Here is a 14775-nt window from a genome sequence, read left to right as displayed (position 1 = left end):
TGGGCCCAGGAGCCAAGTGCACTGCTTAGCCCTGATGGGCCCCCAGCTGCCTCTGAGACCTGCTCATCCGTGGCCATGGCTCATGGCGCCCCCCGGAGTCGCGCTGCGTGGTGGCCCTGCACCTGCTTTTCTTCTCTCTGCTCAGCAAAGCTCAGAGCTGGAGCCTCCCCAGGAGGAGGTCCCAGCCCTTATAGCTCCTTCTCACGGCACAAAATACCTGAGCAGAGCAGGAGGGGCCCATGGGTGCTCCGAGACGCTTGGAGGAAGTAACTGCTCTGAGTGGGGCCCTATCCGGCTGTCCTTCCCTGTTCTCACTGTGGCCTTCCAGAAGGGGAGACACTAAAAGGATTCATGATTCTCGAGGGTCAAGAGTAGAAGGCCGTGCAGTGGGGAAAGGGTGCAGGCCCCGCGACCTGCCTTCAGGGCCACACTCAGGCACTGGGCCATCCCACCCTGGCACTGAGGACTGGCTCCATCAGTGGACGGACTGAGGTGTCAGCCTGGGACCTCAGAGGCTGGGGAAAGCAGTCTTTTGCATGATGGGCAAATGTCACTGCAGGCAGTAACTTCTCGCATTAGGAGAAGCAAAAGCACCAACTCTCAGGGCAAGCCCGGGTGCAGAAGAAGCCTCTGGCTTGGGCTTGGGGCCCCGCTCAGCCCCACCACCTGCCCTGGGGAGGACACACGGGCCCTCCCACCAGCCTCACCCTGAGCAAGAGGGTCTGAAGGTCCTCGCAGTGAGCCCACTGCTCAAAAACGCTATCCAGGGTCTCGATGTACCAGGAGCCACTCTTGGTATCCCTCCAGGAGACAAAACCTGCCGAAGGAGAAAGGCTGAACTTCGTTGGGAAGCTGCCCCTCCCCACGTATGCAGACGGGCCCACCTCCACACTTTGACTGATGTACACAGCCAGCAGCAGCCCACATCTCTGTGCTCTGTCCCATCGTGGTCTTATTTCATCCTCACCACTACCCTGTGACTTTGGTCATGGTTCCCATTTTCCTAACAAGGCAACCAAGGCTCGGAGAAGTCAAGTGACTCTCCCGAGGGATAAGAAAGGAAAGAAACTAACACTTGTCACACCTGCTATGTGCCAGGCACTGTGCTCAGTGGGGGAGCAGCCACCTTGTTAAAATCACCATGACGATCCCTAAGGTACAATGAATATACCCATTTTAAAGATGAGAAGACTGAGGCAGGGCCAGGACGAGGGTGAAGCGAGTGAGGCACACCAACGCAAGAATGCATGCCTCCTTACATTTTGCATTCTAGGCACCTTGACTGCCTCGCCCTGAGCTGAGGCTCAGAGAGGTGAAGTAACTTACTCAGGGTCACAAGAGGCAGAACCAAGTCTCACACGCAGGTCTTTCCTTCACAACACAGCTGCTTCCAGGGCAGATGGGGGGACCTGCTGGCTGGAAGGACAAGCTCTCACGATCCACTAACCTGGGAAGGTGGAGTAGGACACCAAGATGTCGCTAGGTGTGGGCAAACTAGACACGGCATCCGGCTGGTCGATGGTGACTGGGCCTTCCTGGAATGGGGTAGCATCTGGCTCAGGGTCGCTGTCAGGGGTCCTGTCTTCAGGGGAAGTGGAGGCCACCTCAAACCCCTGGTCTTTCTGCTCTGCAGGAAACAGAAACAGACAACACTTGTCAGTGAAAACACCCAGACCAGAGCTCCCACTTCTTGGTGCCACCAGCCTGAGAGGCCTGATTTCCTCTGGAGCCAGGGGCCTAGTGCTGGACAAACATGAGCAGGAAACCAAAACAGGAGCTTTACTTTTACTATAACAAGAGTTTTCCACATTCATTAAGTAAAGCTGGGGGTGAGGGCAAGAATGCAGAAATTTTTAAAACAGCTATAAAAATAAGTTACAAGGTACACACCCAAAAGAATGGGAACCAGGCAAGAACTTGTGCAGCAATGTTCATTACATTATTCACAACAGGCAAAAGCTAGAAACCACCCACGTGTCCAGGGACAGATGAACGGATAAACAAAATGTCGTATAAACATCCAATGGAATATTGTTCAGGCTTAAAAAGGAATGAAGTACTGATACAGAAAACAACGTGGATGGGCCTTGAAAACATGCTAAGTGAAAGAAGCCAGACACCAAAGGCCATAGAATATGATCCCATTTACATGAAATATCCAGAAGAGGCGAATCCAGAGAGAAGAAAGCAGATTAGTTGCCAGGGGCTGGGAATGGAGTGACTGCTAATGGGTATGGAGTTTCTTTTGAGGAAAGATGAAATGTTCTAGAATTAGATGGTGATGATGGTCACACACATTGTGAATGTACTTAATGTCACTGAATTGTACAATTTAAAATAGTTAAAAATGCAAAATTTTATGTCATTAAAAAGTCACACTGGGACTTCCCTAGTGGTGCAGTGGTTGGGAATCCCCCTGCCAATGCAGGGGACATGGGTTCAATCCCTGGTCCGGGAAGATCCCACATGCTGTGGAGCAACTGAGCCCATGCGCCACAACTACTGAGCCCACGGGCCACAACTACTGAAGCGCATGCGCCTAGAGCCCGTGCTCTGCAACAAGAGAAGCCACCACAATGAGAAGCCCACGCACCGCAACGAAGAGTAGCCCCCGCTCGCCGCAACTAGAGAAAGCCCGCGCGCAGCAACAAAGACCCAACGCAGCCATAAATTAATTAATTAAAACAGCATATAGATTTTTTTTTAAAAAGTCATGTTATACAGCCTTAAAAAGGAAGGAAAGGGCTTCCCTGGTGGCGCAGTGGTTGAGAGTCTGCCTGCCAATGCAGGGGACACGGGTTCGAGCCCTGGTCTGGGAAGATCCCACATGCCGCGGAGCGACTAGGCCCGTGAGCCACAATTGCTGAGCCTGCACGTCTGGAGCCTGTGCTCCGCAACAAGAGAGGCCGCGATAGTGAGAGGCCCGCGCACCGTGATGAAGAGTGGCCCCCACTTGCCGCAACTAGAGAAAGCCCTCGCACAGAAACGAAGACCCAACACAGCCATAAATAAATAAATAAATAAAATTAAAAAAAAAAAAAGACTCCTATTAAGGAGTTCATCACACCAGTTTCTTAAAAAGAAAAGGAAGGAAATTCTGACACATGTTACAACATGGATGAACCCTGAGGACATTATGCTGAGTGAAAGAAGCCAGTCACAGAAACACAAATACTGCATGATTCTGCTTATATGACGTGCCTCGAGTAACCCAATTCATAGAAACAGAAAACAGAATACTGGTTACTAGGGGCTGGAAGAACGGGGAATGGGGATTAGTGCTTAATGGGTACTGAGTTTCAGTTTTGCAAAATGAAAAGCGTTCTGGACATGGATGGTGGTGATGGCTGCACAACGACGTGAATGTACTTAATACCACTCCAGAGCTATACGCTTAGAACTGCTTACCATGGTAAATTTTATGTGTATTTTATCACAAAGTTTTTAAATTAGAAAAAATTACCCCCCAAAAGGTCACAGAACAGTATATAACATATGACCTGTTTGGCATAGATATGATGGATAAATGGACAGGAGAGAAAGAGAAAAGTCTGGAAGGAAACACCAATTGTTAACAGTGGCTCTTCTGAAGAACAAGAATGGGAGTAGGGATGGGCCCAGGACTTTGACTTTTCACCTTTATACACCTCTGAGGACTTTGATTTTGTTTGTTTTTTAATGAGCATGAACTACTTTTTTTTTTTTTTTAATAAATTTATTTATTTATTTATTTATTTGGCTGCGCTGGGCCTTCGTTGCTGCGCACGGGCTTTCTCCAGTTGCGGCGAGCAGGGGCTACTCTTCGTTGCGGTGCACAGGCTTCTCATTGCGGTGGCTTCTCTTGTTGGGGAGCACGGGCTCTAGGCGCGTGGGCTTCAGTAGTTGTGGCACGTGGGCTCAGTAGTTGTGGCTTGCGGGCTCTAGAGCGCAGGCTCAGTAGTTGTGGCTCACGGGCTTAGTTGCTCCGCGGCATGTGGGGGTCTTCCCAGACCAGGGCTCGAACCCGTGTCCCCTGCACTGGCAGGCGGATTCTTAACCACTGAACCACCAGGGAAGCCCAGCATGAACTACTTTTGATCTCATGAGTTTACCGACCAATTTTTATGTACTTTGATCATTTTGTCCTTGTTGATTTTTTTTTAACCATATTTGTGGCTTCTTCCCCAAACACACATTAAATCTCAACATTATGATTCAAAACAAAACAAAGCCTGGCCATGTTGGCAGCAGCCAAAGACAACCATGGCTAATGGTTTGCTGCACCTCCTTCCAATCTTTTGTGTTTTGTTTTTACCTGCTTATTTGCAGGTTCAACTAATCATGCTTTATTCCCTTATCAGGGCAGCACGAGGATTTTCCTCAGGTTACAATAAAGGCTTCTTTAAAATCATGGTTTATGCCACAGACGGCAGAGACACATACACACGGAGCACCCCTGGGGTACAGAGCACCAACACGGGCACTGAGGAAGACAGAAAATAAGAAGAAGATGGGGGGGCTTCCCTGGTGGCGCAGTGGTTGAGAATCCGCCTGCCAATGCAGGGGACACGGGTTCGAGCCCTGGTCTGGGAAGATCCCACATGCCGCGGAGCAACCGGGCCCGTGAGCCACAATTACTGAGCCTGCGCGTCTGGAGCCTGTGCTCCGCAACAAGAGAGGCCGCGATAGTGGGAGGCCCGCGCACCGCGATGAAGAGTGGCCCCCGCTCGCCGCAACTAGAGAAAGCCCTCGCACAGAAACGAAGACCCAACACAGCCATAAATAAATAAATAAATAAATTTTTTTTAAAAAAACAAACAAACAAACAAACAAAAAAAAGAAGAAGATGGGGGAATTCCCTGGTGGAGCAATGGTTAGGACTCCGCCACTTCCACTGGCGAGGGCCCGGGTTCACTCCCTGATTGGGGAACTAATAAGATCTTGCAAGCTGAGCGGCGCAGCCAAAAAAAAAAGAAGATGGGATCCTGTCTGGGGAGCTAAACACCCAAACTGAAAAATCTCTGCCCTCAATTTACATTGAGACTTGGATTTTTTTTAAAAAAACAAACAAAAAAAAGGACTTCCCTGGCAGTCCAGTGGTTAAGACTCCGTGCTCCCAATGCAGGGAACACGGGTTCGATCCCTGGCTGGGGAACTAAGATCCTGCATGCTGTGCGGAGCGGCCAAATAGATAAAATTAAAAAAAAAAAAAAAGATGTAAAACTGATTTCTTTTATTTTTTTGGTACGTATATAGTTGAGGCAACTGTCCACTACCTTACAGTGTCCCCTATTAAGACAACCGAGGGGAGAAAAATTGCCATTCTTGGCAATTCTGTCTTATGAATACCAAATAAGGTGGATCTTATAAGCGATTCTACCTCACCCTATCTTGCCTCGGCGACTGGAAAGCACAAAGCCAATTTTCGGGCCACCTCTAGCAAGCACGCAGAACCTCACAAGATGCACTTCTAGATGCCAAACTTACTCCTCTTCTTTCCTTCCATTTCTATTTCCTCCTTATTTTTTTTTCCTCTGTATTTTGTTCTACTACATCACTTGTACTTCCTTAAGTTACCTCAAACCCTTTTATGGAAACCAAAGAAGGCATCAAGTCATAGGTAATGGGATCCATGGAGATGTTTACACCCCTGACTCAGTAATTTCCTAAGGAAATAATTCAAGTGAAGCCAAAAGCCCTCAATACAAAGACACTGGTGGTCATGTGAGCCAAAAATTGGATACCACCGAAATGGCCAACACTAGGGAATGGTTTAGTAAGTGAGTGCGTATCACTACAATGCAAGATTATAAGCCATTTGAACAGTGACAATGGAGACTGTGGAGACGTGGGGTGATGCTTCAGGGATAAGGTTCAATGAGAAATGCAGACTGTGCCCCTCGGCCAAGATCCAAAGGTAAGAGGCAAAATGAGACTGCCATGTCGGGCTCGTAGGATTCTGGATGTTTCTTTTTTTAAGTTGCCATATTTCTGTCTTTTCTGTTTTAAAACCCAAACTCCCCCAGAGCAGTGGCAGGCCTGGAAAACAGAGGGTTAGGACTCAGGGCAGGACCCGGGCCACACACAGCTCAACCACAGAGCCACTGGGGCGGTGACGCTGCAGGACATGTCCTGGGATGAGTTCCTCCAAAGCAGAGCTCACTGCAGAGTACAAAGTGTTACTTCAGAAAGGAAGCAGCTGAAAAGAGCTTCAGCAAAGACAGGCAGAGGGCCGGGGGGCCCGGGGTTCCGCAGGGGAGGGTTTCTGGAGCAGGCGGTTGTGAGCCAGGCTCCCATGTGAGAAGGGAGAGCAATCCTGGTGCGAGAAACAGCACCTGTCGGGCAGGTCTCTGGGCAGGAGAGCTGGAGGGTTTGTGTGGCTAGATCCACGGTGGGTAATAGCAAGGAGGGAGGGAGGTCACAGTTCACCCAGGGAAGCTGGAGCCCCATCCACAGGGGACAGAGACAGGACAAAGACGGTTCTGGAAACCCCATAATAATAACCCCAACATCTACTGACCGGACTTCCCTGGCGGTCCAGCGGTTAAGACTCTGTGCTTCCACTGCAGGGGACACGGGTTCGATCCCTGGTCGGGGAACTAAGATCCCATGTGCCGCGCAGTGTGGCCAAAAAATAAATAAATAAGTAAAACCTTCGGGGAAAAAAAAATCTATTGACCTCTCACCCCATACAACTAAAGCTCAGAAAACTCGGTAATTTGTCTGTGGTCTCACACCTAATGCACAGGGGACCAGGGCTCTGCGCCTCTCAACTACCCTGCTGCTTCCCAAGCCTGCCAAGGGGGCCTCTTAGATCTGTGAAAGCTGGACTATGGCATAGCTGTCTCAGGTCACTGCTTCCGGTTGTTTGCTTGGTCGAGATTCTGGAATCTGCCCTAGGTGAAGTCGGACAGGGGAGGGGACCTGAGATGGGAACCTGGGGCTGCCGCTGGGTGTGCCTGGGGAAGCAGGGTGCAGTGGGGGAGGGAGCGCTTCAGTGGGGGATGCCGTAGGAAGGGCCTAAGGAGACGGGCGGGGGTGGGGGGGGGACCAGAGGGGCTGCCTGTGAAAATGGGACGATAGGATCTGAGAGGGGAGGATGGGGGTCAGAGGAAGAAGGGGTCAGACAGGGGATGCTGGCTGTGTCTCCATCCACGTGTCATCCTCCTACAAATCTGCTGGGAAGGCCTCGCCTATGGGTTATGCATTTAAGCCACTGCTTTCTTCTTAAGGAGCCTTATTGATTCAAAACTCCCTGCAAGGAAGAATAACATCCCATAAGAATAAATACACAGTGGGAAGAGGAGCCATTCCCTCAGCACATAAAATCCACAACCACTGTTGTACATTATTCTTCCTTTCCAGCTTCTCAGCATGATCTCTAAAGTTCTGGAGGGGTCACCCCAAAATTTAGGCCACTCAGCTCTGGCTGAGTTCATCATGCTAACACTGAAGTTTCACACCCAAGTTACTGACTTTGAGGCACGTTCTTCCACCTTGGTGCCCGCACTACCTCTTAACCAAGGGGCGGATGACGTTTAGAAGATTTTTAAATTGATTTAAATTGTAACAACAGTGAATCTTAAAATAGCAACACAAGAGTCACCAAAATCCAGGGCAGACATTCAGAGACCTGTAAACAAGACGACACCCCAGCAGACACTGACATTTGGGTATTTCTGTCCTCAGCTGATGGTGGCGCCACCATGTGGCAACAGCATTAAACACAAGATCCCGCAGCAGGGAGCTAAGCAGAGACCGCCACTCCAAAAGCGGCACCTTAATCACTGCGTTCCAGCTTTGGAATCCTGCTGTTGTCAGTGAATTGTTTGGTTTTGTTTTTAATGGCAGGAGTCCACATTACTTCAAACCATATTTTTATATGGTTCTATTTCAAATTCAAACAATTAGAATGCACATAAGATGCAAGCATACTGTGGGCTTTGTGCCAGGCTGGGGACCCAGCTGCAGGGCGGATGGGATTGGCTCTGCCCTCAGAGAGCTGACCAGGGGATGAGGTCATCTGAATGCAAGGAGAAAGTGCTAAGACAAGGGAAGAACGGGGGCTGCAGGAGCACAACAGCTGGCGCGAACCCTGACTTCGTGCAAGGAATGAGGTGTTCAGGGAAGGCTTCCTGGAAGCGGTGACAATAAGCTGTAACCAGAAGGATGGATGATTAAGAGTTGGCCAGGAGACAAGGCAGAGGAATGGCACATAGAAAGCCTGAGGAGTAAGCCAGACCCTGGTGTCCTGGGAAGGCTGAGCAGCGCTGGGGTGGGCACAGCATGCCAGGCGGGGGAGGCGAAGAGGTCGGGGCCAGATCAAGGGCCCAGCGGCCCCGCTAAGGAGTCCAAAGAGTAAAACCACAAAGATCCTCCTTCGCTGCTGAGAATGGACAGTGGGGTGGGCCCTGGCCCAGAAGACCGGCTAACTATCTTCCCCAGAAAGCTGGCACCCCAGCTCACCCTTCAGTCTGTTCTTCCTTTGATTCACAGGAGGAAGAGGGACCACGCACTTCTGAGTAAGAACATCACTTCACCACACATTCTGGATCATAAGAAGAAAGACAAGTTACAAAGGATTTCAACCCAAGAACAGCAGCTTCTCCATCTACCTGTCATCATCACTCTGAGATAACTGCACTGGTGACAGGGGTGGGGCTCTTACGTGACACTGAGTCCTCTGGGGTCAGCAGGAGGAGGGAGGCCAGGTTTCCAGTTAGGAAAATGAACCAGGCAATGTGTTAAGTGTGTTAAGAGACACACTAGGGACTTCCCTGGTGGTACAGTGGTTAAGAATCCGCCTGCCAGTGCAGGGGATACAGGTTCGTGCCCTGGTCCAGGAAGATCCCACATGCCGCGGAGCAACTAAAGCCCGTGCACCCCAACTACTGCGCCTGAGCTCTAGAGCCGAGCCACAACTACTGAGCCCGTGTGCCACAACTACTGAAGCCCGCGTGCCTAGAGCCCGTGCTCTGCAACAAGAGAAGCCACAGCAATGAGAAGCCTGCACACCGCAACGAAGAGTAGCCCTCTCTCGCCGCAACTAGAGAAAGCCCACACACAGCAACAAAGACCCAACGCAGCCAAAAATAAATAAACAAATAAATAAATAATAAATTTATTTTTTTAAAAAAAAGAGCCACACTGATTAGTATGTGAGAGATAGTAACACTAAGAGCTAGGCTCTGTTACTATCCGTATTTGCCAAGACTTCTAGAGATTAACTGGCCCGTGGCTGTGCAGGGAGTAGCTAACCCAGGATTTAACCCAGTGTTCTCCATCACTCATGGCCAAGTTATAGGCTTGGGTCATGATAGTGACTTAACACAGTTCCAGTCAAATTATAAGTTCCAGGGGACAGAGACCCCACCTCTGCATCTCTACAGCCTGGTGTATACAGCAGGTGGTCAATAAACTTACTGGATGAATCATATGACCAGAGCCTGCCCTCCTAGACAATCTCTCCCATGACTCCCCCGCCAATGTGGAATAGTATGGGACAAATCACCGTGTGCAGAAGAATATGCCTCAGGTGCCCACGTTACAGGTCACTGGTGTGCACACTTGGCATGCAAGCCGACAGCTCTACGGTATAACAATGCCCGCTTCTCTGGTAGATCAGGCCAAGGGACAAGGAAGTGATATGCCTTTCAGACATCCCTGCCCCTGGAGATGCCATCATGTCCCATAATCCAGGACACATAATGGTGTTCTCTCTTCCCTCTTTTTTTATTTTATAAGAAAACCAGGTAACGTTGAAGTAGGGCTCAGGTTTAAAATCAGGACATATAGCAAAACTACAAACAATCTAAATAATCCTTAAAAATTACTGAATCCGGGGCTTCCCTGGTGGCGCAGTGGTTGAGAATCTGCCTGCCAATGCAGGGGACACGGGTTCGAGCCCTGGTCTGGGAAGATCCCACATACCGCGGAGCAACTAGGCCCGTGAGCCACAACTACTGAGCCTGCGCGTCTGGAGCTTGTGCTCCGCAACAAGAGAGGCCGTGATAGTGAGAGGCCCGCGCACCGCGATGAAGAGTGGCCCCCGCACGCCGCAACTAGAAAAAGCCCTCGCACAGAAATGAAGACCCAATGCAGCCAAAAATAAAATAATTAATTAATTAATTAATTAAAAGAAAAAAAAATTTTTTTTTTTTTTAAATTACTGAATCCCCAGGACCTAAGCCTTTGGGAATTCCAGTAGTTAATTCAGCAATGGCCTCCCTTTCTCTGCGAAAGGGGGAAGGGAGTCTGGTTGATGGAGGTCAGGGGAATAATGATAAGGAAAATGAAAGAGGTTTTCTCTCTCCTCTGCATTGTTTGTTTTTGCCAAGTCTCTGGGGTTGAAGTGGCCACAGCTGAATGATCCCCTGATGCTATGGCACTGTGAGACGGAAGACGCAAACCTCTAAAGGCTGGACAGAGCTGAAGCTACCCCAGCTAGACGGAGGTGCCACATTCGGACAGCAGTGACCATGTTTGGGATGCCCCCGGCTGCCTGGACTAACCCCTGGGACGTCGAGAGGAGCGATGGAGAAGGAAGTAGGCGGCGGCTGCTTCCCCACTAGACTCACAGGGGCAGGGAGGCTGAGGACCGGCCTACCTCCGCCACAGGCCTGGATGAAGAAGAGCTTGGGCTTCCCTCCCAAGCTGGGGCAGCCAGTTCCGTTGAAGATGTTCACAATTCTCTCGACAGACACGAGATGTCCATCCATGCCATAAACAGCGCCCGGGAACTGGAGGTGGCTAGCCTAGAAAACCATGAATCCTGGTGACAAACCCAAGAAGTCAGGGTAGGAATCCAACAGCCTGTTCAGAGGCTTTGTGGGGGCCAAGCATTTAGAAGGTCCCACCCAGGGGCACAAGGCTGAGTTACAGCAGGTTGGTTCTGGGCGGCCCCTGGTCCACCTCTACTCCAGGGGTCTGAAACTCACATGCCTATAAGCACCAGATATCCTAACTCGAGGACACTGGGCAGCTACCTCCAGATCGGCTGCTCTCAAAGTGTGGTCCCTGAAGCAGCAGCATCAACATCACCTGGGAACTTGTAAGACACACAAATTCCTGGGCCCCACCCAGACTTCCTCAATCAAAACCCCTTGTAGTGGGACCAGCAATCTGATCCTTCAGGCACTTCTCTTGCAGCGAAACGTTGAGAACTACTAGTCTAGACGAATTCTTCTCAAACTTTATGTGCACAGGGATCTCGTTAAGGTGCAGGCTCTGAATGAGAGTCTGCATTCTCAAGAGCTGCCAGGTGATGCCCAGGATGCCGGTCTAGGGGCCACACTGTGAATGAAAGAACCAAATGGGCAGCCCCTGCCCTGCCAAAGGCCAGAGTTTTGCTCCATGAGGATGCTGGCCTGATAAGGTCAGACCTTTGTGGCTTTTCAAGAGAAGCCGGAAATCCTGATTTTTTGTGCTAAAGTTGCCAGTTTTGAAAACACTGTGCAACCCATAGGGGTTGTTACCTCTGTTCTGTCCAACCCCTCAACTCAAAAGATGGGGAAACTGAGGCCCAGGAAGGGGGAGGGGTGTGGCCACAATGACCCAGCACACTAGTGGCCAAGCCCAGAGTGGGTCCCAGTGTCCCGACTCCCAGCCAGCAGCAAACGGCCTGGAACAACACCAAGTAGGACCGAGGCAGGAACTGGGAGCTCTTATGAGCTGAGCCCAGCTCTGAACAAAATCCAGCTTGTCTTTTCCTGCCTCTCCCAGACAGCTTCTCCCAGGGACACCGTGCCACCCAGGAGGCGCATCAACTCCTCAGAGGGCAAATGGCTCCCGAGAAAACAACGGGAGGTGGACAGGGTCCCGCGGCTCTTCCCACAGGGCCAGGGTGTCTTGGACACAGGAAAGGACGGGGCTCTGCACAGCCTCTCAGGGCAGCCTTCCCAGGCACCTGCCCAAGGAGGTGAGGCCGCCTACCTGACAGCCATGAGAGAGGATGACCACCACGCAGCAGTCCAGAGCACTGTGGTCCCACCGCGCCAGCTCCAGCAAAGCCTGGACCATTTGCTACAAGAGAGGGCTGAAGGTGAGCCAGACCGCTGACGGATCAGGTCCTTGTCCTGGGCCTGCCCCCTGCTCCCAGGGCCAATAGTGAAGTAATGACAGTCACAGCAATCACAATAGCCACCATCCTTGGGGAAGAGATGCTGGGCTAGGCACTCTTTATTTACTCCTACAATGACCCTAGGAGGTGAGCATGGTTCTCGCTGTCTAGACAAAGAAGCTAAGGCTTGGGAGTCACACAGGTAGTGGGAGAGCCAGTCCTCAACCCGGGTCTCTGAGTCTGAAGCTTGCACTGGTAACCATTGAACCATACTGCCTCTCATGGTCCTACAGACCGAAGGGCTCGTCTTGGGGAGTCATTTGTTTCCAGGGTCCCTCGCAGGACACTACCCCACCCGCCCCCCATCTCTCTCTGTGCACAGGGACCATACCTTGGCAGTCAGGTTACACTTCACCTCCACCGCGAAATGCAGCAAGTGGAAGCGTTGCTGCATCCTCTCACAGTCAATACTGGAGCCCGTGCGGGTACTGAGCCCCGACTCGTGGCAGAAGTTCACATTGTTGATGATGAGGCAGTGTCCACAGGGGTCTGCGTTCAGGACGTATGCCTGCCCAAGCACAGGGACCAATGTAAACCGGGGTCTCGGTGCACTCCTCGGGAGAGAAGGCGACCCCCTGGGTTTCACTAATGGGGTAGACAGTCTGGAGAGATGGGACACAGCATGCAGTCTGCCTCCCTCTGAAGGAGGGGTCTGGGATCTACACCCAGCATTCCAGACTGCAAAGCAGACTAGGGTGCGCACTAGCTGTGTGACAGACGAACAGCTAAACTTGGGACCGAAGATTAGCTCCCATCGCAGTATTCAGGGATGGGAGCTGCTAGCTTAGAAATCCAACTCCCCTAGACATTCATCCCAAAAGGACCCGGAGGTCGCCCAGTCCAGGGGAGCACCTGAGAATCGTGTGGTCAGCTCTGCCAGCAGACTCTCGCCCGGGCCACCCTCGGAGAGTCTGAGGCCACTTCCTCCAGAGGTTCAATGTTTCCCTAGTAATTCTCTCTCACAGCAGCCTGTTCTTTTCGTTTATGGTACTTAACAATATTTATACTTATATATTTCTTTGTGTGACTAGCCTCTGCTAGGCTGATGGCTCCATGAGGGCTAGAAACTCAAGGGGTCTGTTCCCAGGTGTCCTAGCACGAAGCCCAGGGCTGACACACAGGAGTCACACGATAAATGCTGTGACTAAGACAGAGAGTGACTTGGTCTGGGGTGGCTGCTGCAGCCGATTCTGATGCCCACCCCTCGTTAGATCTAAACTTTACAGGCGAGGAAAGAGCAGGGTTAGACAATCTGCTGCAGGAAGAGCTGTACCAGGGCCAGGGTGCTGTAGGGGGCCTGGGACTGGGACCCTCTCTCCAGCTGGGCGGAGTTCCCTGGGCTCCTGACACAGCTGCAGGAAGGATCTGGGAAGTGGAAAGCAGAAGAACCCAAAGCCAACACAACTGGCCCCAAATCACATGAAGACTCACCAAGTCGGCATTTCCCTCGGCTCTGTCCTGAGCACCTGGAGAGAGAGAAAGAAGGAAAACTTGAATGTCGGGGTCCAACAGGGGAAGGGCAAGGAGCACTGTGAGGACAGCTCCCACAGAAACACAGAGGAGCGGGAACTCAGGAACCCTCAGGAACTGCTGGTGGGAGCCAAGTGGCACAGCCACCTTGGAGAACTGTTTAGAAGTTTCCAATAAAGTTAAACACACACCTACTCTCTGACCAGCAACTCCACTCCCAGGTACATACCCAAGAGAAATGAGCACAATGGGCACAAAAAGACTTGCCCATGAATGATCACCAAAGACTTATTCATAATTCCCAAACCAGAAACAACCCAAACGTCCATCAACAAGTTGATGGGGGTCCTTCCCTGGTGGTCCAGTGAGTAAGACTCCATACTACCAATGCAGGGGGCCCGGGTTCAATCCCTGTTCGGGGAAGTAGATACTGCATGCATGCCACAACTAAGAAGTCCACATGCCGCAACTGAGAAGGCTGCATGCCACAACTAAAGATGCCCGCATGCCACAACGAAGATCCTGTGTGCCACAACTAAGACCCGGCACAGCCAAAATTAATTAATTAATTAATTAAGTAATTTAAAATGATAAGTAAGTACTAGGGATGTAATGTACAACATGATAAAGATGATTAATGCTGCTGTATGTCACAAATAAAAGTCGTTAAAAGACTAAAAAATAAAAAAACAAGTTGATGGGTAAGCAAACTGTGATACAGCCATACAAAGGGATACTACAGAGCCTAAAAAGGAATGAGTTACGTGCAACACCATGGATAACCGCAAAAACACCAGGCCAAGTAAAAAAAAAGCCAGCAGAGTATATATGGTGATTCCATTTATGTGAAATTCTAGAACAGAAAGACATAAGGAAGCTCCAGGTCTGCTCCCTCTCTGTGGAATCCATGGAGCCCAGCACACAGTAGGTCCTCAGGAAATAGTTGAAGAATGAATAAATAAGTAAAGATGGTCATTTTTCCTTCAGTATCAAAAGAGTTTTCATTTCAACTAGCAAGAAGTCAACTGGCCACCAGCCTACAAGGTTACAGGACTTTTTCTTTTTTAAACAAATAGAACACATTGACCATCTCCAAGTCACATTGGAGACTATTCTCATGATCCAACTATGGTGCCATTCATTGCTCAGAGCGGGCCTGGACCTTGTTGGGAACTATTCTTTTGCCAGTTTAAAAGTCATGCCAGAAA

At 50.5% G+C, this 14775-nt stretch overlaps 1 protein-coding gene across 4 annotated transcripts in view; it reads right to left on the bottom strand.

Moving 5' to 3' along the window:
- CASP9 (caspase 9) overlaps positions 1-14775 on the bottom strand; it is a 38767-nt gene that overhangs the window by 3092 nt on the left and 20900 nt on the right. The window contains exons 3-8 of one of the 4 annotated variants that reach the window (XM_061184917.1): positions 13529-13563; positions 12429-12605; positions 11911-12000; positions 10586-10733; positions 1448-1627; positions 708-817 (exon numbers count right to left, since the gene is read on the bottom strand). In XM_061184917.1, the coding sequence (XP_061040900.1) occupies positions 708-817; positions 1448-1627; positions 10586-10733; positions 11911-12000; positions 12429-12605; positions 13529-13563 (740 nt within the window). Of the gene's footprint in view, positions 1-707; positions 818-1447; positions 1628-8484; positions 8528-10585; positions 10734-11910; positions 12001-12428; positions 12606-13528; positions 13564-14775 lie in introns of those variants that run through there. The other 3 variants (XM_061184914.1, XM_061184915.1, XM_061184916.1) reach the window with 3 other exon arrangements.

This window comes from Eubalaena glacialis, chromosome 3 (genome assembly GCF_028564815.1).
Source record: "Eubalaena glacialis isolate mEubGla1 chromosome 3, mEubGla1.1.hap2.+ XY, whole genome shotgun sequence".
Taxonomy (NCBI): domain Eukaryota; kingdom Metazoa; phylum Chordata; class Mammalia; order Artiodactyla; family Balaenidae; genus Eubalaena; species Eubalaena glacialis.
This window is presented reverse-complemented; position numbering and strand designations above follow the sequence as displayed.